General features: G+C 42.6%; 1 protein-coding gene across 1 annotated transcript in view; it reads right to left on the bottom strand.

Moving 5' to 3' along the window:
- The window catches only part of STK32C (serine/threonine kinase 32C), a 174,970-nt gene that overhangs the window by 6,000 nt on the left and 143,032 nt on the right, over positions 1-25,938 (bottom strand). The window contains exons 3-10 of the mRNA XM_079978467.1: positions 17,403-17,554; positions 15,724-15,897; positions 14,059-14,096; positions 10,688-10,777; positions 9,260-9,363; positions 9,011-9,127; positions 4,647-4,772; positions 4,340-4,471 (exon numbers count right to left, since the gene is read on the bottom strand). Of these exons, the coding sequence (XP_079834593.1) occupies positions 4,340-4,471; positions 4,647-4,772; positions 9,011-9,127; positions 9,260-9,363; positions 10,688-10,777; positions 14,059-14,096; positions 15,724-15,897; positions 17,403-17,554 (933 nt within the window). The remainder of the gene's footprint in view (positions 1-4,339; positions 4,472-4,646; positions 4,773-9,010; positions 9,128-9,259; positions 9,364-10,687; positions 10,778-14,058; positions 14,097-15,723; positions 15,898-17,402; positions 17,555-25,938) is intronic.

Here is a 25,938-nt window from a genome sequence, read left to right as displayed (position 1 = left end):
TCTTTAATTCCTCCTCACTTTCTGCCATCAAGGTTGTGTCATCTGCATATCTGAGGTTGTTGATATTTCTTCCGGCAATCTTAATTCCGGCTTCAGATTCATCCAACCCAGCGTTTCGCATGATGAATTCTGCATATAAGTTAAATAAGCAGGGAGACAATATACAGCCTTGTCGTACTCCTTTCCCAATTTTGAACCAATCAGTTGTTCCATATCCAGTTCTAACTGTAGCTTCTTGTCCCACATAGAGATTTCTCAGGAGACAGATGAGGTGATCAGGCACTCCCATTTCTTTAAGAACTTGCCATAGTTTGCTGTGGTCGACACAGTCAAAGGCTTTTGCATAGTTAATGAAGCAGAAGTAGATGTCTTTCTGTTTTGTTTTTTATAATATTTATTAAGTTTTTTTAACGAACAGAAAAAAAGAATAAGCAGTTAACAAGAATCACATAAAGAAAATCTAAATACAATACAAAAAACAAGATTTAACATAAAAAGAAAAAAGAAATGAAAAGAAATAAAAATCCCTCTTTCTAATGTCTTCCAATCATTTACTTATTTTCCTGACTTCCTCACACCTCCCTTTTTTGTATTCCATTTAAAAAATTTATTCAGCAAATTCATACCCTCTTAATTTAACCTTAATTATTTATCTTCACATATTCTAATTTCAAATTTTCATCTTATATCAATCCCTTCATACATATTCTTATTTTTCCTTATTGCTAGAACCACTTCGTTTCATTCCAACGTCATTAGCATTCAATAATTTTACAATGTTTCTTTAAATAGATTTTAAATTTCTTCCAATCTTCTTCCACTGACTCTTCTCCCTGGTCTCAGATTCTGCCGGTCATTTCCGCCAATTCCATATAGTCCATTACTTGCATCTGCCATTCTTCCAAGGTGGGTAGGTCTTGTATCTTCCAATGCTTTGCAATGAGTATTCTTGCTGCTGCTGAACTCTCTAGCTTTCTCCATAATCCAGAGCATGTTTGCAATTTGGTCTCTGGTTCCTCTGCCTCTTCTAAATCCAGCTTGCCCTTCTGGGAGTTCTCGGTCCACATACTGCTTGAGCCTTCCTTGTAGAATTTTAAGCATAACCTTGCTAGCGTGTGAAATGAGTGCAATTGTGCGGTAGTTGGAGCATTCTTTGGCACTGCCCTTCTTTGGGATTGGGATGTAGACTGATCTTCTCCAATCCTCTGGCCACTGCTGAGTTTTCCAAACTTGCTGGCATATTGAGTGTAGTACCTTAACAGCATCATCTTTTAAAATTTTAAATAGTTCAGCTGGAATACCATCACTTCCACTGGCCTTGTTATTTGCAGTGCTTTCTAAGGCCCATTTGACTTCACTCTCCAGGATGTCTGGCTCAAGGTCAGCAACCACACTACCTGGGGTATATGAGACATCCATATCTTTCTGGTATAATTCCTCTGTGTATTCTTGCCACCTCTTCTTGATGTCTTCTGCTTCTGTTAGGTCCTTACCACTTTTGTCCTTTATTATGGTAATCTTTGTACGAAATGATCCTTTCATATTTCCAATTTTCTTGAACAGATCTCTGGTTCTTCCCATTCTGTTGTTTTCCTCTATTTCTTTGCACTGCTCGTTTAAGAAGGCCTTCTTGTCTCTCCTTGCTATTTTTTGGAAATATGCATTCAATTTCCTGTATCTTTCACTATCTCCCTCACATTTTGCTTGCCTTCTCTCCCCCGCTATTTGTAAGGCCTCGTTGGACAGCCACTTTGCTTTCTTGCATTTCTTTTTCATTGGGATGATTTTAGTTGCTGCCTCCTGTATAATGTTGCGAGCCTCCACCCAGAGTTCTTCAGGCACTCTGTCCAGCAAATCTAAATCCTTAAACCTGTTCCTCACTTCTACTGTGTATTCATAAGGGATTTGGTTTAGATTGTATCTCACCGGTCCAGTGGTTTTTCCTACTTTCTTCAGTTTAAGCTTGAATTTTGCTATAAGAAGCTGATGATCTGAGCCACAGTCTGCTCCAGGTCTTGTTTTTGCTGACTGTATAGAGCTTCTCCATCTTTGGCTGCAGAGAATATAATCAATCTGATTTCGATGTTGCCCATCTGGTGATGTCCATGTGTAGAGTCGTCTCTTGTGTTGTTGGAAAAGCGTGTTTGTGATGACCAACTTGTTCTCTTGACAGAACTCTATTAGCCTTTGCCCTGCTTCATTTTGATCTCCAAGGCCAAACTTGCCAGTTGTTCCTTTTATCTCTTGACTCCCTACTTTAGCATTCCAATCCCCTATAATAAGAAGAACATCCTTCTTTGGTGTCACTTCTATAAGGTGTTGTAAGTCTTCATAGAATTGGACAATTTCAGTTTCTTCAGCACCAGTAGTTGGTGCATAAACTTGGATTACTGTGATGTTAAAAGGTCTGCCTTGGATTCGTATCGAGATCATTCTATCATTTTTGATAGAATGCATCCCAGTACAGCTTTCGCCACTCTTTTGTTGACTATGAGGGCCACTCCATTTCTTTTACAGGTTTCTTGCCCACAGTAGTAGATATGATAGTCATCCAAACTGAATTCGCCCATTCCCAGTTACAGATAGGTAGCCGTGTTGGTCTGCCATAGTCAAAACAAAAAAAAAATTCCTTCCAGTAGCACCTTAAAGACCAACTAAGTTAGTTCTTGGTATGAGCTTTCGTGTGCATGAGCTTTTCGTGTGGTATGAGCTTTTTCGTGTGCATGAGCTTTTCGTGTATCTGAAGAAGTGTGCATGCACATGAAAGCTCATAACAAGAACTAACTTAGTTGGTCTTTAAGGTGCTACTGGAAGGATTTTTTTTTTTTTTGTTTCGCCCATTCCCGTCCATTTTAGTTCACTGATGCCCAGGATGTCAATATTTATTCTTGCCATCTCATTTTTGACCACATCCAACTTACCCAGGTTCATGGTTCTTACATTCCAGGTTCCTATGCAATATTTTTCTTTACAGCATTGGATTTTCCTTTCGCTTCAATGCATATCCGCAACTGAGCGTCCTTTCAGCTTTGGCCCAGCCACTTCATCAGCTCTGGATCTACTTGTACTTGTCCTCCGCTCTTCACCAGTAGCATGTTGGACACCTTCCAACCTGAGGGGCTCATCTTCCAGCGTCATAACTTTTATATGCCTGTTGTCTTTGTCCATGGAGTTTTCTTGGCAGGGATACTGGAGTGGCTTGCCGGTTCCTCCTCCAGGTGGATCATGTTTGGTCAAAACTCTCCACTATGACCTGTTCATCTTGGGTACCCTGCTCGGCATAGTTCATAGCTTCTCTGAGTTATTCAAGCCCCTTCGCCACGGCAAGGCAGTGATCCATGAAGGGGATTGCATTCATAGCACAATTCAAAGTGCTGGTGTTGACCTTTAAAGCCCTAAACGGCGTCGGCCCAGTATACCTGAAGGAGCGTCTCCACCCCCATCGTTCTGCCCGGACGCTGAGGTCCAGCGCCGAGGGCCTTCTGGTGGTTCCCTCATTTCGAGAAGCAAAGCTACAGGGAACCAGACAGAGGGCCTTCTCGGTAGTGACGCCTGCCCTGTGGAACGCCCTCCCATCAGATGTCAAAGCGATAAATAACTACCTGACATTCAGAAGAAATCTTAAGGCAGCCCTGTTCAGGGAAGTTTTTAATCTGTGATATTTTAGTGTATTTTTGGTTTTTATGGAAGTCACCCAGAGTGGCTGGGGAAACCCAGCCAGATGGGCGGGGTACAAATAATAAATTATTATTATTATTATTATTATTATTATTATTATTATTATTATTGCCTAATATGGTGGAGCAGAAGTGAGAAGCCTCAGGTCCTCCATGTCTCCTTATTCAGGCCTTGGGACTTGCCCTAGCTCTCCCCACCCCCAAGCCAAACTTCCCTGCCTGGATCTCCTCAACACCCTCATCCAAGTGGTAATACATAGCTCTGGCTTTTGAACTGTGATCGTAATCCTTGCTTGCCTAGATGCAGAGGAGCGTATGTAGAATCCTCTGACTTTTGCATGGCTGGAATGTAGCCTACTGTACACACCCATTGAATCACACCCATTGCTCTGCCTACTTTTTGCCTCTGGCCCCAACTACTACCATGGGTTTGTGGGATGTTGCCCTGGGACAGCCCCTCAGGCTGGTAAAGGTTCCCCCTAGAGGAATTAAATAAGAGAATGGTAGAATGCAAATGCCCTTTATTCTCACATAACTGAAAGGAAAAACAGCACTGCCACCCTCTAGCAGAGACCAGTCTCTCATTCTTTGCAAAGTAACAGCCCCCACAGTAACTCAGCACTCCATCAGTTTTTTGGGGGGAATTGCAAGGGGACACATACCGATTGTGAGCTATCCTTGCTATTATCCCTGGATTTATTCTTTGCAAGCCTCTTTTTCTTCTTGTGCAGCGGCCTCGACTCCAGAATCATCTCTTCCAGCTCAAAGGTGGGGTCACAATGCAGACGGCCTTTCTGTTAAAACCAGACCAGGATATTGCCTCAAAGCCATGCGATTGACAAGCAAGGTAATTTGAGCGGCATGCCAAATTTGTTTGCAGAACAGAAAATCCCTGGCTTTCTCTTTTCCCCGCTTCGCAATACATAGGGATCAGGGACAGAAACAAACATACTCATCTCTTTGACTTACGTTAGGCACAAATCCTGCCTCCACTTTCTTTTCGCAGATTTCATCCCAGTCCACGTTAGATAAGTAGGAAGAAGTCTGGATGCTAGCTAAACTTGAAAAGCGGTGCTCAGGGTTCACTGTCAAAAGCTGAAATAGCAAATGTTGAGTGATGAGGCAAAGCTTGATTTTGATAGAACAGTACAGACCTGCCTTGATCTGGGCCAATTCCTAATACTACCTCTCTTACATGGCTATTGCATCTGCCTGAGTCTCACTAGAGCTGTTCAAGGGGGTGGGGACACAAAATCTAGTTTCCTGTTCATATTCATTCTAAAAATTTCATTCATTTTGTCTCCCATTTATTTGAATTGTGCCTTTTCCTTTGTTCATTCATTCCCCCATTTATTTCAGTGGAAGATCCACCTAGTCTTTTGTTTCCTATAACCCTGGTGGTTTCCATGTTTCCATTGGCCAATATTCTACTAATCCTGCACTGGTGGAATAAGCCACAGATCAGAGAGGACAAATGGCCCTTTATGCTAATCATCTTTATGCTAATCATCTCTTTATGAACCTGTTCAATGTTCAGCAGTGCATACCCTATTCATTTATTTTCAAAATGTAGACCCAGAACCCCTAGCAAAAAAACCCCATACAATATTAATAATGGCTGGAAAACATAAAGAAGAATGTTACACAAAACACAAGTAACATTCGAAACCAATTAACAAAATGTGCACCATGGAAACATTATAATCACAGACAGCTGAGGACAATCCCCCACAAAAGCTAAGAAATTAAGTAGATCCAGTCGCCATCTTTTTTTAAGTCAACAAAATCAGTGCTAAACTTGTGATATGGCAAATACCTTTCTTAATAAAAAGGACCTGACCACACTGCAGACGAGGCTGGCCCTGCCATTAGGTGCCATCCTTCTAATCACAGTGGTCTGGTTCACACATTAAGCTAAACCATGGCTTATTAAACTGTGACTTAGTGTCATGTGTGAACCCAGTGCAGCAGCTTAACCATGGTTAACTGTGGTTAAACATAGATCATTAAGGTAGTTGGTTTCTCAGCCTTGGTTAGCACTAATGATAGCTTAGTGTTGTGTGCAAACCCTGACCTTCCCCTTAACGATGGTTAAAGAGCCATCACTGCCCAAAAACTACAGAGCTATGAGCAAACTGTGGCTCTTCCTGGATTGTGTTTCCTTTAATAGAGGAAGGAGGGCATAATAAACCATAAACGATAGTTAACATTAACTATGGGTTGCACGTGGGACCCCTGTATGTGGAGCAAGTGCTCTACTTTTAAGGGGGAAAACTACACATTAGTGCTAAATGCACCTATGGGAATTTTTTTCTAAGCTGGGGATGGGCAATTGTTTTTCTGCATTGAAGCTGAGGAGAGAAGGGCTAAACCTCCTGTCCCCATGTGCCACAGTCATGATGAAAATTGGGACCTCCTGTTCCTATGATTAGTTGAGCATGCCTCCCCCACCCCACTTCTTCATCCTACACATGTAGTGTAAGATGTAGTTTGGTTCCACCCATTTTTGTGACTTCTGATAAAGCACTGAAGCCAAACTTGAGGCTCACTGTATGGATCAAGCCAGTTTGGCAGAATTTGTATCTTCCAGCCATTTAACCCAACTCAGAAGTGTGGCACATGCCCCTCTTGGGTGGAGCCAGAGTGACTTCGGCAAGCAGGAAAGCAGCTGTCTGATTGCTTGATCGCTGCCAGTTAGCAACTCAACCAACAATTTCCATGCCACCATTCTAAGGCCCGGGGGCTGGATGCGGCACAATCGCCTTCTCAATCCGGCCAGCGGACAGTCCAAGAATCAGTGTGTTTTTACATGAGTAGAATGTGTCCTTTTATTTAAAATGCATCTCTGGGTTATTTGTGGGACAGAGGAATTCGTTCATTATTATTTTTTCCAAAATATAGTCCGGCTCCCCACAAGGTCTGAGGGACAGTGGACTGGCTCACGGCTGAAAAAAGTTGCTGACCCCTGTTCTACAGCTTCACCGCAAAGGGAATCTTAATATGCCCTTTAAAGTTAAAGGAATGATAGTTAACACTAATTATGTTTATACACTGGCCAGATCCTTTGCAAAAGCATATAGAAAACTGCTTTATATTGTGTGCTTACATAATTTGTTCAACGTTATTTTCTGCTATAGATATATTCGTTTTTTTCTAGATGATGTTTGTTTTTAAGACTGAGCTGTGTTCCTACAGATATCCAGCAGAGGGCATCTGTGCTCTTGTTGAGCAAGTTTCAATGGAATTGTTTCATAATGGAACTCCACTTAAAAATCAAACTTTAATTATGTATATTGTCCACCTTCCATTGGCTTACACTGGAGACGCTCAATTGCTAATATTTTTGGGGCTATGCATTTTTATATATATTTTTAACAGGACGCTGAAATCTAGCTTTTTAAAACTATCCAACATTTATAAACACAGAATGACAAGTTTCCTCTCTCACGGAAATAGGAAAACGTTATTTAATGAGGCACATATTACTTGGTAACTGTTACTGAAAAATGAACATGAGTTTCTTTATCTGAGTGCAAGGGGCTATACAGAAAAGCCACTGGAAGCCTGCATCGCCTCTAGGATATTACAGGCAGAGCCAGCAACAGAATGCTGCGACATATCCTTATCTCCTAACAACAGGACTCAAGCCAGCCAGCCAGCTGTACTACAGGACATTCCATTCCATCCTAACCCCAGGTTTTTTCATTCTTCTTTTCCAAATGACACTTGACAGCCCGTGGCTACTGAGCATGCCCGGTTCTCCTTTGAGGGGTTTTGTTTTTGAAGTTTGTCTAGACTTGTGAAACTCTTGGGGTTTCCCTGAGCACATTCCCTCTTCTTTCCCATCACTGCCCCCCTTTTGTAGCTCCAATGCTGTCAGCACTCGGCACCTGAATTCACTATTAGAGAAAGTGATAATTCTGACAAACTACTAGGCTTCCAAACACCCGCACTCTGCCCCGAACTTACAAGAAGTTGCAATAATTGGCTACTGTTTTCCATGCAGGAATAATTATCATGCTAATGCTGAATTCTGTACACACCCAGATATTCATATCAGTTATCTCCTTCATTTCAGTTGGTGAACCTGATCTATAACCTGGGAGCAGTTCCTCCAGGGAAAGGATGGGGACAGGCCTTGCAGGTAAGGGCAATCTGGATGTACATCAGAACTTGTTCACATGTAAACAATTGCTCTGTTAAGTAATAATAATAATCACAGCTTCTTACTAACACTTATTAGGGCTGTGCAACGGATTCACTCAAGGCCCAAAGCCAAGTCAAACAAGTCAAGCCGTCGGGGGGGGGGGGGCAGGGTATCAAGAGGGAAGGAAAGCCAGGCATGGAAGAGAAGCTTTAAAAAATAAGGGACCAACTGGGCGGTTGCATTATTCCTTCCCCCGAAGCAGCACCATGCAGGATTGGATCCGCTTGCTGTTAAGTGGGAGGATCCAATCCTGTGCAGTACTGGTGTACCCTCTTCTAACTGTATTTTTAAACCCTATTCTAACCGTATGTTGAAGTAGCATTTAAAAAACAACGCAAAACCCTGTAAAATCCCTAAGCTCTGTCCCCCCCCCCCAATTGCTTTGGGGTGGGTTTGGGGGAGGGTGGGCGGCGTACAGGGCAAACCAGTCTGATCCAGGGTCCACAGAACGGGGCTGCAGTGTAGATCTTGTGTGGGGGATGTCCGTGCACAGTCCTAATGTTTATGAGTGAAAAAATATAACCTGATAATTGCTGGCTGGTAATATTTAAGCCTTGCAAAGAGAACAGCTGTAAATGAATTCGAGTCACACCAGAAAGCAGATCTGGAGGATCACCTCACTTGTCTATTTCATAGTCGTTTCCTTAGCATGCTAATTCCACAAATCTCAGTGATGGCACATAGTCTAGAGCAGACTTTGCTAACCTGGTGCCCTCCAGATGGTGCCCCTGAGACGGATGGGAGTTGTAGTCAAAAACATCTAAAAGGCACTAGGTTGGTGAAAGTTTACAGCATCCACTAGGTTGGACATTGCTATGGTCCTTCTCTAGAGGGAGTGGCACATAATCTGGATTGAGAAGCCTCTGAGCAAAAGGGCACAGCAAATATTGTTCCAAGCAGAGTAGCTCTGCATTCAAGTCCCAGAGATGCGTAGCTTGCTTCCTGGCATTGCACTGGAAACAATGCACAGGGTGCCATCTGTTTGGAGGCCAAGCAATCACAGATACATGCATGCAGCAACATGCAGGCAAGTCAGCATGAGCACGTCTCTTTGGATCAAGGCCCTTATTATTTACATTGTGCTAATAAATAATTGCAACCCTTCCCGGATAGGTAAGTTATTTACCTTTCTTAATAAGGCGACCGTGTCCTTTGACCATCCTGTTACGTACTGGACACTCACGGTGCTGAACAACTGAACTAAGGATTCCACGGGGCTGTTAGAGTGGATGTCATAAGGCCTCTGAGAAAAAGAAGGAAAAAAGATATTGAAAAACCGGGGGTGGGTGGGTGGAATCCCAGGCTTACTTCTGAGGAACACGAAGCACTGAAATAATGCCAAACAATCTTTTTTAAACACTAAAGAACAGGATACCCATCCACGGAGGAGCTCATATGCCATCACTCCCAGGGACCACCAGTCAACTTCGAAGGAGTAACCAGTTCCACCATTCAAAAAGGAATGAAAGATCTCTGGAGCTGAAAAGATAAAGAAGGGGGGGGGGACAATACTGAATGCCTCCATCCGTTTTGGCTTTGGTCAGTAGCAGGCAGTGGAGCAGAGCAGAATGGGGTGGCATTGCTCATCTGGCTTCCCAATGCAGTGATCACTGATGGTAACCAAAAGGGAGAGGGGAGAGGCAGGAGAGAGGTTGGAGCAGGAGCAGCAGTTGGGGTACTTGATTGTCTCTGCTGCTGCACCCACAATGCGCCAACCTCTCTGCGGCCTGGCCTCTTCCCTTATCAGTTACCGGCTATGACCTTCATGCTGGGAAGCCAGATGAGAAATACCACCCCACTGGTTGCTACTGGTTTCTATGAAACTGGCTGTAAACTAACAGCTCATTCCTGTAAATGTCTATTCAAAAGTACATCCCGCTCATTTCAGTGGAATTCACTGCCAGGTTTAGTGGGTATAGGACTGCAGCCCTATTGAAACAAGAATAAGATACATAGCTCTGAAAATGTTTTTCCTCAAAGGCTTGGGGAGGGGATAGGTTTTATCAAGCTGCTCATTTTGACCTTTAAAGTTTGGCTTAGGACCTAGGGACGTCAAGGACTTTTCTTCCATATGTACTTGCCCACATGCTCCAGTCATCAATGGAAGCCATACTCAAGATCCGTAGTTACCAGAAGCAGGACATTCTCTGCAGTCACACCCACTGGACTAATTTGTGCAAATGTGTGAGCTCCCAGAGAGGAGCTTGCAGCTGCTTTTCTCCTTAACTTACATGCCATGCTGAGCTAAGCCAAGCTTTGGTTTAGTGTGTCTTCTGAACCATGAGTTGCAACCAAGAATAAACCTTAACCGCAAGCCCGGGTTTGGCTGTCACACTTAAACCAAACCTTGGCTTAGATGCTGCTCTGAGCTAAAAGGACAGGAAGGAACAAAGTGGCTGGGAGTCCATGTCCCATGGACTGGAATACTGTGACGTACAAACCAGATCACTCCATGAGACGCTCTGCCAAATGAGCGTTTCTGTTTAGAGGCAGCTAAAACTTTGCTATTTACTCAAGTGTTTTCCTGAGTCCTCTTCTTTTTTTTTCAGTCCTGTTATTTAAAGTGCTGTTTTTAATTGTGTCTGAAGGGATTTTTTGCTCGATGTTTTTGGGTTTTGTATATTTGCTGGTTGTTCAGGGGGAAAGTGTTTTGCCTGAGTTTCCGCACCATTAATAAAATATTTTGTGGTGGTCAGTTCTAACTGGCACAGGGGGAAAGCTACACAGGGAATCCTAAACAGTTTTATGTGGGAAGAATATGATAAAATATGTTATTATTTTAAATTGGCAAGGTTTGGCTTACCCATATACGGCTTAGTCCCAGCTAACGCGGTTGCTCTTTCACCATCACGGATGATTGTTGCAATATTAAAATCTGTTAGGTGTGCATGGCCTTAAAAGGAAGAAAACCAGCACAGATTTTTAGAATGAAAACCCAAAGTGTCCAAGTTGTCCAGAAAGAAACTACTTCAGAGGACAACATTAATGCATGTAGTCACACCATCCCCAAATATTTTCTGTAGCTGGCTGGCAAGCAATATTAGCTCTTATTAAGATAAATAAAGCTGCTCTATAAGAATTATGTCTGGCTATTAGGCATTATGCACAGAATCTGGTGTTTGCTGTAGAATTCAGCATGCTAAAAAAAACCTCAGTTTTCATTTTAAAACACAAGTTTCTAGTCCTCATGAATTCAGAAAAAAGTGTGGGCACATATTGATGACATCTGGCAAATCCACCATTGAAGGAAGATTGCACAGGCTTTCTAGTGGTTTGGAATGAGGCTTCTTTACACCAATAAGCCACTCTTCCACAATTTCCCCAGTGTTCTCTGTTTTCCATTTGCCTCATCCCATTTGCCTCATCTAGAATAATCAAAAATCTGGATCTTAGAAGCAGAATAGAACTTAATCCAAAACATGGTTGCTTAGGCATATTGATTTCAATCAGTTTAAGTAACCTTACTCTGTGTTCCCATGTGGTTTATGTTATGCAAATAAAACACCCTACATCTTTATTATGCATACATATCAAATATTTGAATTTTCATAGCGGAAGCTTGCAGATGATGACAGCAAATTAGGGCTTGGGAATAAGGATCCACAAAAAATGCCTAGATTTGGAATTATTTTTCATTATCTTATGAATTCAACCTGTACATCAATACATTTTAAAAAGGAAGGGATGCTCCATCAAGACTTTCTAGAATTTGTTTTAAAAATTCCAGACTAACATATATCAGAGGAAGAATAATACAATCTTAAGTAAATCTAGAATTGTGACGCACCTCTGCATATTGCACTGTGAACTAATTGTGGTAATTTTAGTATAGAAGTTCTTATTCTGATCCATTGAGATTTTTTTTACAATGGGTCAAGATGACAACTTGGTATTTTGGCCAACTTATGGAATGTAATTTAGAAAACTGTACTCCTGCGTCAATATGCTCTGCAACAGGCATCACTTTCATTTAACTCTTTTCCTTGGCATCACTAGCAAAAGGACATGCTGTTCCCAGGATTCTCCTTAGAACAAGAGTAGGAAAAACCCAGCTTGCTTGAACCTCTTCTCTGTTGATAAACTAACGCATAAGCTACAGGACTTTAAATGCATGTAGGCTTATGCATGTATACATGTAGGACAAAAGCTTTCAAGAAGACTGGGGTCACAGTAGGCCAGACCTTTGCCACTTCTCTTTCTTGGCTTATGAAAAGCTACTTGATATGGGAGTGTGCTGTTGCCTGAGTGAAAAAGAGCTGAAGACACCACCAGGGGGACACATGAACAAATCATCCAGCCGTCGATTGCAAACCATTAGAATCACACATTGCATGAATTCATTCAAGTGCCATCAAATCAAAGCTCACGCTGAAAAGGATGAAATGTGCCACCCTCTCTATTTGGTTCTTGAAGGAGTTTCATTACAGAGAAAAGATGACTCAGACTAAATATAACAGAGCCGGTGTTTTTAAATGTGGTTCTACCAAAGTCATGTAAAGCTGGGTCTGGGATTGGCATTTAAAGCTCCCAAAGGCAGGAGGAGTTGGACTCTCCTCCCCACTGTCTTCGCACCCTTTTAGCACATTAGATTTCACAGAGGGACGCAAACACTGCAGTACTCCTGGTTGGGAAAGTACAGCTTTTAACGGTAGAGGTCTGCCATCATCCCTTGTAGTTGGAGCCCAAGATATGTCCTGTAGTCTGCATAGTTCTGTGGCAGATAGGGATGGGTGAAGCTTGCAGTTTCAGTTCTCATTTTTCCCATCTTAAATTTGGTTCTCTGCATTTAGGCAGCAATTTGCATTTTAAAAAATAATAATAATGAAAAATCATCAACGTTTTACTCTGAATTTTTCCTAGTAAACACATCTTTGTATGCAGTTTTGGCTAACATACTCACTTTTGCAAGCAATTTCCCCTAATACAAAACATTCCTGTATTTTATTTTCTGTTTTTCCACCTAAGTCTCCTTCTCTGAGCCCTTAGAGACAAGGGGAAGGGAAGCTGAATACAGTAAGACTGCCAGGCTCCTGTGAATCTGTTGCAGCTTCTGTCCCTACCTCTTCCTCAGCTGACTGTCCTACATCTTCAGTGTTTTCTGTCTCTTCTTCCTCTCACCCACTGAAGCCTGTTGCTTGCTTCAGCATCCAACCATTCTGCCCCCAGCTTCATCCTCTGATCTGTCTTCCATGACCCACCACCACTCCCCTGGCTCAAAGCCTTCCTCTTCTTAAGGTTCCCTAGTGGGTTCTCCTGCTGAAGCCTCTCATAATCTCATCGACCAACCAGTTCCTGACAGGCCAACATCCCAAACTTTACATATGGATGGCAGAACTCCAGGAAAGCAACCTGCATGTGTTGATATGTTTACGCTCTGAATAACTCCTGCTCCAAAGCTGTGTTGCATTCATAGGATCGTTGATAAAGACACAGAGCTCCACATGAGGATGAGCACCAATACTCGTAAATGCTATAGTGGAAGTGGAAGCCTCTGCTCCGATGAAGCTCCATGTGGATGTCATAGGAAGATGCCTTCCTATCATCTACACAGTTCAGTAAAGAGTATTCCGTAACCACACTGACTGGATGTGGCTCTTGAAAGTTTCAGGTGAGGGTCTTTCCCCAGCCCGGGGTTCGAACCTGGAACCTTTGGTCTGCAAAGCATGTGATCTACCACTGAGCCACAACCCTTATCCTCTCAGAACCAAGCAGAATTGTGGACTCTTCCTTTATTCCTGGCTTGCCAACCAGAAATTTAATCACAGCAGAACACTTTATTCTTGCCTCTGCCTACCCAAGCAGGCACATAGATGTCAAAACTTCTTTTTTTCAAAAAAATAAATGTATAAATATGTACCTTTGTGCAAGGTTTCTATATCAGCAGAGGAATTACATATCAGCTGCACTTATGAAAAAGCTTTCTGGAATGAGTAATAGTAGCTACCAGTCAATGTCAATTACCGCTAATTCTTCACTGAAACAAGTCTTGACGGCAGATGAACGGGATAGATTTGCTTTCGATCCCATAACCTTCTATTTATCATTCACAACCACAGAAATGCAGTATAAATCGGAAAATGTAAATGAATGAAAAAGACAAAAAAAAAAAACACCAGGGGGTGAAGACTATTCAAAGGCAGAAGCAATAGACATAATTAGCAATTTCCCCCATACCTTGTTCATCAAGGAGAATATTGTCTGGTTTCACGTCTCTGGAAAGCAAAAACAAGCATTTATGCACAACTTGGAAAAGGCAAATGCAAAATGCCTCATGAGCCTACCAAACAGTGGGTTGTTGTTGTTGTTGTTGTTGTTGTTGTTGTTGTTTTGAGATTTCAAAAATATTGCCCAATGCAATTAAACAAGACGGTGGGGTGAAACTCACAGAGGAAACTTGATTTGGAAAACACACACCTTAAAACAGGCTCAATAAACAAAAGAATGCTATGTTCTGAACACAGCCTGAGATCAGATCCAGTTTTTTCAGGACCTAAGAAGAGGCAACAGAGATTTGTGAATGGATCTCCCAATTCCTTAAATGTTATAATATAGCAGAGGAGTGGTGGGAGGCACCAGCAGGCGAACCCCCAAGGGATTCTGCATGGGAAGAAGGTTCAGAGCCAGGATATTGGTGGTGGGATGACAATGAGTGGGAAGAGGAAGAAGAGGGGACAGACTGGGAGGAGGAGGTGTCAGAAACTGAAGAGGCAACAGGGTTTACTGAGCAGGAAGATGCTGGGGCAGAGAGCAATTCAGACTTGGAGGAAGGAAGCAGAGATGAGTCAGGTTGCTGAAGAATCCAGGGATTCTCCCTTTCCTGCAGTGACCAGCTCTCCTCCCCTCCCCCTCTCCCCAATCTCCCAGAACACCAAGAGGAATGAAGTGGGTGGAGCAACAAGAGACAAGGCTATAGAGTCTTAGGATTTGGGGGAAGAAACCAGGGGAGGAGTGTTGGAGAGTGGTAGGAAAGTGGGGACCTTCAGTTCTCACAACTATCTCATTGGGGCAAGACCTACTGGGAAGAGTTCCTGTGATCACTAGACCCGTTCTGTTTTTATTTCTTTGAATAAAGAGTTGACTTCGCTTACACCGGTGTTTTTTATTGCTGACCTACTCCTTACCCCAGCTCCTGACATTTACTCAGGCGTGTAGCAAGGGGGGTGCGGTAGGTGCGGTCTGCCCTGGGTTTCCTTACTCAGGGGGATGACAAAATGGTGGGCGGCACTCACTGTGGGTCCTGCAGCGTGCCTGAACCATGCGTCTCTCCTGGGAGTGACACGGTGGCTTGAGTGCCCGCAGGCTCTGCACTGCCCCAAACAGTCTGCCCGCTGCCTCCCCCTCAGCTGTAGGGTGGCTGAGTGGGAGGAGGCAGGCAGACTCTTTGGAGGCACCCAATCAGCTTGCTCCATCACTGCATTTACTGCCAATATTTATTGGTCAGTTTTCTTGCCGAGATTCCACCTAGCTGAATCCAGGACTGTGCATCTGCTCTGGACAAATCCCACATCTCAAACCAAATTGGGCCAATTAAAACTCCAATTAAATATGTGGTCAGGTGATGAGAGGGGGAAAGAAAGAGATAGTGCAGGTGAATGTCTCTACCTAGATCTCCTCCTTTCCCTCACATGTTTTTAATAGCCTAGTGCTTTGCCATGCCCCTGATTCAGCTCAGGGCCTGGATCAGACCCAGATCAGGGCAGGCATGGAGCCATCTGGCTGAATGTGGGGGTGGGGACTTGCACTAGCTGCAACCAGCTCAAAAGCTCTCTCAAAGGAGCCTGATTTGTTTGATAGCTGTGCCAGTTCCCAACAGCTGGGAATAACAGATTGTGCTGTTACCTGTGTATAATATGCTGACTGCGCAAATAGTCTAAAGCTGATGCCATCTCACAGATATAGAGTTTCACTGTTTCCTCGGTGAACTGCACGTTTTGCTGGAGATGATAACGTAGGTCACCACCCAGGAGTAAATCCACTACCATGAACATGTCCTCTTCATCCTGAAAAGAGTACCTGTGGAAAATTAGCAAAGGTGAGTTGGGCAAACTGTGGACTTACCCATTCAGATTTCACAGATGGTGCTACCAAATGAGAGGCCTGTTTTCCCACTTCACTTACCCATGCACCTGCAAAGCAGGAACAATAAGTAGGCATCTTCAATATTTATATGTCTAAATATAACCCGTGAATTTCTCCGAGTCTCTTTTTGTCCATTGCCATCCTATATTTGCTCTAGATAAATCAATTTTGTTATTTTGTTTTGCTGATTATATGAACAGGTCCCTGTTTCATATCTTGCAAGGAGCAGCTGTCCCAGTTAATTTTACCTTGCTCATATAATCCCCGCTTCTATATCTGGCACAGTCACATGGCTTCTGTAATATGATCATTCCACACTCATTTTTTTCCAGGCATAATCAATAATGTACCAGAATATCAAGCAGGCTGTCTCTTTTCATTATTAAACAAAAACCAGTGCCATCAGTGCGAATGATTCATTGGCAAGCTGGAGTTGCTGCTATCTAGCCTCTTGATGATCTAGGAGTTGAAGGGCATTCCGGACCTGCAGATATTCTTTATACAGTCGTACCTTTGTTTTTTAACAGAATGCGTTCTGGAAGTCCGTCCAACTTCCGAAACATTTGGAAACCAAGGCGCGGCTTCCGATTGGCTTCCGATTGTGCAGGCATGCCAGAAACAATAGCAGAAGCCGCATCAGACATTCAGCTTCCCAAAACATGTTCAAAAACCGGAACACTGACTTCTGGGTTTCGATCATTCGGGAGCCGAAACGTACGAGTTCCAAGGCATTCTACAATCAAGGTACAACTGTACTGGACAATGTAGAGCTGAGCAATGGTTAAAAGTGGAAGCCAGTGGGCAACAGAGACTCACCATGGAAGATTAGAGCATCTTGATGATGATGTAAATGGCTAGGAAACAGGGGTTAAAAAATGGAAGTGGCTCCCTGGGTGAGACAGAGTCGCTATGCAACCTTCCCAGCAGATGGGTCATTGCTGCTCACTGGGAGGGTGAGGGTGAAGGTGGGAGGGGCGTTGGCCAATCCAGTGCCCTTCCCTTGTCCCTGCCAGTAAGCAACAGAGACCGGCTTACTGGGAAGGTAGCAGAGTGGCTCTGCCCCACCTGTCAAGCTGCTTCTGTGAAAAACTAAGGCTAGGCAAAGCCACTCAGGGGACACCCAACTTGGATCAATCCCCAAATCTTTTTCTTTTTTTCAGAGGGTGTCCTAACATTTAATTAGGGTTTTTAAAACAGTTATCCCACGGAAGCTACTAGTAGTGGTAGTATGGACTTCTATAATGCTACTTTTTCTTTGCTGCTGTCTAAGGACTCTGCTGTCTCCTGTTATGTATTATGGCATTTTGAAAACCAGACCTTGCATACTGCTGTGTCCCCAAACCCGCTTCTTCTAAGACTAACATGGTCCTAGGCACAACTAGGAACAGAATCACCTCCCACCCATCCCTAAAATAAATAAAAGAAAATAAGAGATTCACCAGAGATTCACCAAGAAGGCATGCTCAATTTCCTGCAGGATCTCCAGTTCTCTGAACACATTTCGAACCTCATCCCTTTCAATGCACTGCTGTTTATTCATGTACTTCATGGCATACATCTTCTCTGTATCTCTCTTTTGTACAATGCACACCTTGATGTCACCAAAAAAAGAGAAAGTGGCATTTAGATTCCTATGTTTCAATTTCCTTGGTTTCCCAGCTGTTGCAGCATTGTGCAAGCGATTTTCATGGTCACAGAGGACATGGTTGCTCCTGATCATGTAGCCTGTCTCAGCAAGCCAGGCAAGTGCAGTTGATCCCTGCCACAGAATTAGACTTTTAGCATGCACTCTGTAACAACATAGGTTTCCAGTAGTTGGCAAAATGTCCAGTAGTATTTGCTCACAACCAGTTTGCTATGGGCAAGGAGCTCATATGCAGCACTACCAAATAGCCATCACACTTGCAGAAGCTATGAGAATTATCCCTAAGTGCTCATAGGAAATACTTTGCAATCCAATCAAAATCCTGGGGAAATTGGCAGTAGCAGAAAATTGCAGAGTCAAGCACATCATCACTCAGGAAACATTATGTATAAGTGCACAAAATTCTGAGGGAAAATGAATTCAAAGTCTGTTCCCTGTCAAAAGATTGAATCCTCTAAAAAAGAAAAAAAAGTCAACATCTGGTAATGTCACTTTATCAAGTGGCAAAAGGCACTGGATCTATAAGCATGGCATAGATATGTGTGGCAGATTCCAAGCTGCACTGGACTCCAGTATCATTAAAAGCCTTTGTTGGGAAGATGTCCACAAGATGGACACAAGAAAATGTACACTAAGTTTAGGATTAGAGTTTTCCTTCTCCTAGATGGGCTACCTTCCCAGGTTGATGAGCCCTGTCTGCCTCTTAAAGGTAAAGGGACCCCTGACCATTAGGTCCAGTCGTGGCCGACTCTGTTTTTTTTTTTTTTATAAATATTTTTATTAATTTCCAATTTTTAACAGAAACAAAAAACAACAGAGAAACCAAACAAACAAAAAACTCATATTTTCATAACCTTATTTTCATAACCCTCTTTTCTCGGACTTCCCCATACCTTTCCCTTTTTGCATCCTTAGTTTAATACCATTATTCAGCAACCTATCTTACCCAATTAAATAAAAATTTGTCCTCTTTCTCTATTCCACCCTAAATTTTAAACTCAATTATCGCTGCAATTCTACGTCTTCTTTTCCCTCAGCATTTTAACACTCCTCAGTTTTATAATAATTCTTAAGATACATCTTAAATTTCTTCCAATCTTCTTCCACAGTCTCTTTCTCTTGGTCGCGGATTCTGCCGGTCATTTCTGCCAGTCCCATAAAGTCAATCACTTTCGCCTGCCATTCCTCCAGCGTGGGTAGCTCTTGTGTCTTCCAATACTTTGCTAGAAGAATCCTTGCTGCCGTAGTAGCGTACAAAAAGAAATTCTTATCCTTCTTCGGCACCAACTGGCCGACCATACCCAAGAGAAATGCCTCTGGTTTCTTGTTAAAGGTGCACTTAAGCACTTTCTTAATTTCATTATAAATCATTTCCCAGAAGGCCTTAATCTTTGGGCAGGTCCACCAAAGGTGGAAAAAGGTACCCTCAGTCTCTTTACATTTCCAGCATTTGTTATTGGGCAAATGGTAAATCTTCGCAAGCTTGACTGGGGTCATGTACCACCTATAAATCATTTTCATAATGTTTTCTCGTAAGGCATTGCATGCCGTAAATTTAATACCTGTGGTCCATAACTGCTCCCAGTCAGCAAACATAATGTCATGACCTATGTCCTGTGCCCATTTAACCATAGCAGACTTCACTGTCTCATCTATTGTATTCCACTTCAACAGCAAGTTGTACATTCTTGATAAATTCTTAGTATTGGGTTCTAACAATTCTGTTTCCAATTTCGATTTCTCCACCTGGAAACCGATTTTCCTGTCTTGTTTGAAAGCCTCCATTATTTGAAAATAATGGAGCCAATCTCGTACCTTGGACTTTATTTTCTCATAACTTTGTAATTTAAATTCACCACCTTCTTGTTCTAAAATCTCAGAGTATTTCGGCCAATTGGTTGTCATATTAAGTTTCTTTACTTCCTTAGCCTCCATAGGTGAAAGCCACCTGGGAGTTCTGTTTTCCAGTAAATCTTTATACCGTGTCCATACATTATATAGTGCTTTCCTGACAATATGATTTTTGAAACCCTTATACACTTTAACCTTGTCATACCAGATGTATGCATGCCAACCAAAATTATTGTCAAATCCTTCCAAATCTAGAATGTCTGCATTTTCAAGAAGTAGCCAATCTTTTAACCAGCAGAAAGCTGCCGATTCATAGTAAAGTCTTAAGTCCGGCAGGGCAAACCCCCCTCTTTCTTTAGAGTCGGTAAGTATCTTAAACTTAATTCTGGGCTTTTTGCCCTGCCAGACAAATTTAGATATGTCTTTCTGCCACTTCTTGAAACAGTCCAGTTTATCAACAATTTGTAATGTCTGAAACAAAAATAACATTCTAGGCAATACATTCATTTTGATCACAGCAATTCGACCTAACAAGGAAAGCTTCAGGTTTGACCATATTTCTAAATCTTTCTTTATCTCAGTCCAGCACTTGTCATAGTTGTCCTTAAATAAGTTCACATTCTTAGATGTCATGTTAATCCCCAGGTATTTTACACTCTTTGCCACCACTAACCCAGTTTCCTCTTGGAATCTTTCCCTTTCAACATTTGTTAGGTTCTTTTCCAATACCTTGGTTTTTTGTTTATTCAACTTAAATCCTGCGACCTGGCCAAATACTTGAATTAATTCCAAAGCTCTTTTGGTACTAGTGTCTGGCTCTTGCAAGGTCAGTACTAAGTCATCTGCAAAAGCCTTTAATTTGTAATGTCTGGCTCCGACCTGAATCCCTTTTACCAGCTGGTCTCCCCTAATCATATTTAACAGGACCTCCAGGACCGATATAAAAAGTATCGGTGGCCGACTCTGGGGTTGCAGCGCTCATCTTGCTTTACTGGCCGAGGGAGCCGGCGTACAGCTTCTGGGTCATGTGGCCAGCATGACTAAGCCGCTTCTGGTGAACCAGAGCAGCGCACGGAAACGCCGTTTACCTTCCCGCCGGAGTGGTACCTATTGATCTACTTGCACTTTGACGTGCTTTCGAACTGCTAGGTTGGCAGGAGCAGGGACCGAGCAACGGGAGCTCACCCCATCGAGGGGATTCGAACTGCCGACCTTCTGATCGGCAAGTCCTAGGCTCTGTGGTTTAACCCACAGCGCCATCCATGTCCCGGAAGCAGACAAGCAGAAACCACCTTCTTGACTGTTGGACCCACTGTTGGTCTCATCCACCAGAGCCTATTTTCACATGCACATTAATGGACTGCTTTAATGCTGCTCTTTTAATATTCCAGGGTTTTAATGTTCTTGTTTAGATATTTTTGTTTTAATTTGTTTTTGCAAGCTGTACTGGGGACCTGTTGGAAGGGGGGAGTGGAATAGAGGCAGGGAGGGGATGCCACCAGAAAGATGGGCAGATAAATCTTTTTATTTAGAGAAACCTGGGGCCTTCTATATTCCAAGCAAGTTTTCTACTACTGATCTATAGCCCCTCCCTTAAAAAACTAAAAAACAGAACAAACCTAAAGGGTTGCATTTCACTTACTTGAAATGTAGGACTGCACATAGAATCAATCCAGCAGATTTTTAAATGGCTGCATCTGGCTAAACTCCACCTGTACTTCGTCCTTCATACTACTACATAAACTCTGCAGTTCGTCAGGCAGAAACATCTACTCGTATTAGCCAATTAATTCCATTAACGTCCAGGCAACCAAGTCGATATGTGCTGCCCTTGAGATGCTTTTCCGGGAATCAAAACTAATGCTAGCAGTTGCAGGTATCAGGAAGTTCATCTGGCTTTATAAATAAATAAGTAAATCTTGTGTAGAGAGCTGCAAAACCGGTGAGCTCCAATTATTATAATCCCTAGCAAACGTTTTACTTTGGACTGTGTTTTATGTCTTCCTAGGCCCCTTTTAAGCACTAATGAAACACTTAATTACAAGGTAACTATTTGGAAATGAGTCGATGACAATTCTATATCAGGCACAATTACATCAGTCTTCTTTTAATTAGCAGATGTGCTTATGCTTATGAGGCAGTGCGTGCCTCTGAAAAATTAATCTGACAGTTCATTCATGCACGTTGCTCATCAAGAAGAAGCAAGCTGAACGTGACCTGAAGGTAACATTGGATGAACAGTTGGAAAATATTCATTTGCCTGCTGAAGTCAACAGTGGGAATGAGACACAAATGTGCAGAGCAAGACAAGGAGCACGACCTTTCCTCATTATTAACAAACTGTAAATTGCTAACAGCATATAACGTGAAATTTACTATGGATGCATTAGAAGTAGAAAGAGCAAATATAACAGAAAGTGGAGGGGGGAAACACCAATTAGAGTGGCACACATGGACATCATGAGAATTATTAAATCTTGTTTGCAAAATAATTAGATGTGTGGGCGTGCAAGGCTCTTTGTTAATTCCTTTAGTTTGTCTACACACCGCTTCATATTTCAACAGAAAATCTCTAAGCAATTTACAAATCCCATACAGGAAATGCAATACATATTCCAGACCAAGCAACGTTAAGTTTACTACTAATAATTCTACATTTTAAGTAACATGATTAAATATCTTTAAACAAGGGACTTAGACACAAATGATATATAAAATATGAAAATATATTGATGCATCAAAATGCAACATCATTACAATATATCATCAACATTTCATAAAGGTTACCAAAAGTGTATTGCAATCACACACAAAAATTGCATGCACATTCAGACTCCACAAAACTGAGACATCCCCACACAATCATTCAACTATCTCCTTAAATCCACCACATTACTCCATCCACACTATCCTCCCTCCAGTAAAACACCCCTGTGTTGAACTAACAAATAACTAATTAATAGTCATGTACACTAAACAAAGGTCTGTATAGTTAAAACTATGGTTTTCCCAGTAGTGATGTATGGAAGTGAGAGCTGGACCATAAAGAAGGATGATCGCCGAAGAAGTGATGCTTTTGAATTATGGTGCTGGAGGAGACTCTTGAGAGTCCCATGGACTGCGAGAAGATCAAACCTAACCATTTTTAAGGAAATCAGCCCTGAGTGCTCACTGGAAGGACAGATCCTGAAGCTGAGACTCCAATACTTTGGCCACCTCATGAGAAGAAAAGACTCCCTGGCGAAGACCCTGATGTTGGGAAAGATTGAGGGCACAAGGAGAAGGGGATGACAGAGGACAAAATGGTGGGACAGTGTTCTCGAAGCTACCAGCATGAGTTTGACTAAACTGCGGGAGGCAGTGGAAGACAGAAGTGCCTGGTGTGCTCTGGTCCATGGGGTCACGAAGAGGTGGACACGACTAAACGACTAAACAACAACAACACTAAACAAAACAAAAAATCAAATAATATATATAGGGTTAGCTTGTAGAAGAGACTCCAGTTCAGTGGCAGAGTTCATGCATCACATATATAAGAGTTTGATCTCTGGTTGGAAAGCCAGCAGTCTAAGAACGATCCCACTCAGGACTCTGGAGAATCAGTGCCTGGCGGTACACATGGCTCTGGGCCGAATGTTCAGTTAATCTGACAGTAGTAATGTCAGCACCATTATAGCACACACATCACTAGTATAAACTAGATCCCTGCAGACAACATTCTGCTGGTAAATAGCTACAAGCACAGCTCTCCAATGGATGGATCACAGGAGAATCTGTCTCATATATTGCTTCTTTTTCTCTGTCTACTCCATCCCAACCCACCTCTGTTCCAATGATGTTGCATTTGGTTATAGTTTGTTTATATGCAGCTTTCTGGACCAAAGGCCCCCAAAGTACAATCGACATAATATAAAATAGCAAAAGCACAAAATGTCCACCAACCACTCTAGATAGGGGTTTGTGGGCTGTATTTATGCCCTCACCATATATGCTCTCTCCAGCATCCCACCTGTCACCCAAAGTCAAGTTAAGTCACATTGCCACAGCCACACCTGCTCCAATCTCTATCTAAAGCTCATCCACAACCAATTACCCTGGGGTCCTTGCTCTCATCACATGAAGGAGTGACCCAAAGGCCCCCTGAAGTCTCCCCATTTGGTCCATGTGGCCATTTTAGGCAAGCTGCACCCACCTGTCTCCCAACTACAGATGTGGGGTAGGCAAAGACTTGACTCATGCAAACTTGATTCCCAGGCACCATCAATCTATTATTGTCTCCTTGGTGCCTTTTGAAAACCTGGAATAAAAATCTCCATTCATAAAATTTGTTGGAAAGGGTTTTTAAGTGGAAGTTCTTTTATTGCAGTGTGTATCCATATGAGATTTGAAATTGATATTTGAAATGGTTGTAATTGCTTTATAGGTGAAGTTGTTGTAATTGTTTTTATTGCTGATGTTGTCTCTTGTTAAAGGGTGATGAGAAATTTTGCTGGAAGCAATTAATAAATGGAAATAAACTAATAAACTAATATCTGACTGGCCACTTCTGGAGTTAAATAGCATGGCAGTTCTTATATGGGATATATCCTTAGAAAGCTATTGGAACTGATTTTTATATGCATACTGTTCAGATAATGTGAATGCTCTGCAATGTGATTGTCTTACATTTATCATTATACAGTGGTACCTCGGATTACATACACTTCAGGTTACATACGCTTCAGGTTACAGACTCCGCTAACCTTGGGTTAAGAACTTTGCTTCAGGATGAGAACAGAAATCATGCTCCGGCGGCGCGACAGCAGCAGGAGGCCCCATCAGCTAAAGTGGTGCTTCAGGTTAAGAACAGTTTCAGGTTAAGAACGGACCTCCGGAACGAATTAAGTACGTAACCAGAGGTACCACCAGTGGGATGCCTTTTATATTTCCCTCTTCACATCACAGCCTATTCTTATAAACGGACGCATCCTTTTCAACAAAAGGTCGACGATTTCAGTGTTGACACAATAGAGAGATTGCTGACATTTTCAAAGATACATCCAGTCAGTTCTGGATTAGGAATTGTGTTTTATATCTTCCATTGTAGAGAGAAGCCACTGCTAAGGTCTTAACAAATAATGGTTACAGTCTTTACACAATATCATTTCTGTTCCACGAATGACTTGGGGGAAGTACTCCCATGAGTAAAAAAAAACATTGCAATTTGAGAAGTGACACTTGGGTAACTGCTGACAATCTGAATGAGTGAAGGTGTTATAATCCTCCTAGTAAGGTTTCAGTTTTTGAGAAGAATGGACCTGGGGGCAGTCATGTTACTTTTTAGCTTCTCACCATAATTCAACATGATGATTTTTCAATGTCTAACCTGGGGCGTTGACAATACTCTGACAGGGCTGTTCCCATCTTCATGCTAGATTACTCTCTGGAATTACCTTCCAGGCTTTGTTTTGGAAATGTAAAATGATTAGGGGAATCTACTGGGGCAGATGCACATTGATCAAATGCTAATGTACAACCTGCTGCCACAAACAATCTCTCCAGTATAAAAACACCCTTGGATTCTGAATACAGTACAAATCTGTCTGATGTAAGGATGGGATGTCAAAGTGATCAGAGATCTAGTTTTGAGGAATGCCATGCTGTATAGGAAGCATAGGTGCTGTGAATATTTCATATGGTATAATATCTGTGGCCACCTTTCGGAAATCCCCACCCGGACGTCAATTCCACCTTTGAAATCCGGATGTATGGCAGCCCTACCTTAGGTTTACATATCTGAGAATAACACTATGCTCTGTTGGAAGCAGCACATCCCTGAATACCAGAGTGTGTTGAGGGTGCTGCTGCACACAGTTCTTGCTTGCAGGCTTCCCACTGGCATCTGGTTCGCTGCTGTGAGAACGGGATGCTCGACCCGATGAGCTCTTATCCTGATCCATTAGGGCTTTTCTTATGTTCTTACATTCCATTGCTGAAGAGTGAAAATGATGGTTAAGAGAGGCCTTCTGGTTCATCTAGCCCAGCATCTTGTTCACGTAGTAGATGCTCCTGGCAAGCACACACAGGCAGGGAACAAAAGCAACAGCCCGCTCATGGTGCTGTTCATCAGCAATTGGTATTTTTGTGTCTCTGAACCTACAGGTTGCATTTTGCTGCCGTGCGAGTCATTGTTTGTATGCTGAAAACTGCAAATGGATGTTTCTTTCTCCTTCTATCTCAACCCAGTGTAAAGACTAAGTCCCTAAATCTAAGCCCCTAAATCTAGGGGGCCTCACCAGCCCACCCGCTCCCCAGCAGGCAGTCTCCCCTCTCCCAAAATTGCAAACCCAATACTTCATGCGAGGGCAGGGCAACTCGGGCCTCTAAGTCTAGGGGGTCTCACCAGCCTGCCCTTTCCCCAGTGCCACAGTCTCCCCTCTCCCAAAATTGTAAACCCAAGACTTCATGCAAGGGCAGGGCAACTTAGCCCCAGCAACTAT

This window comes from Podarcis cretensis (assembly GCF_951804945.1).
Source record: "Podarcis cretensis genome assembly, chromosome: 5".
NCBI lineage: Eukaryota > Metazoa > Chordata > Lepidosauria > Squamata > Lacertidae > Podarcis > Podarcis cretensis.
This window is presented reverse-complemented; position numbering and strand designations above follow the sequence as displayed.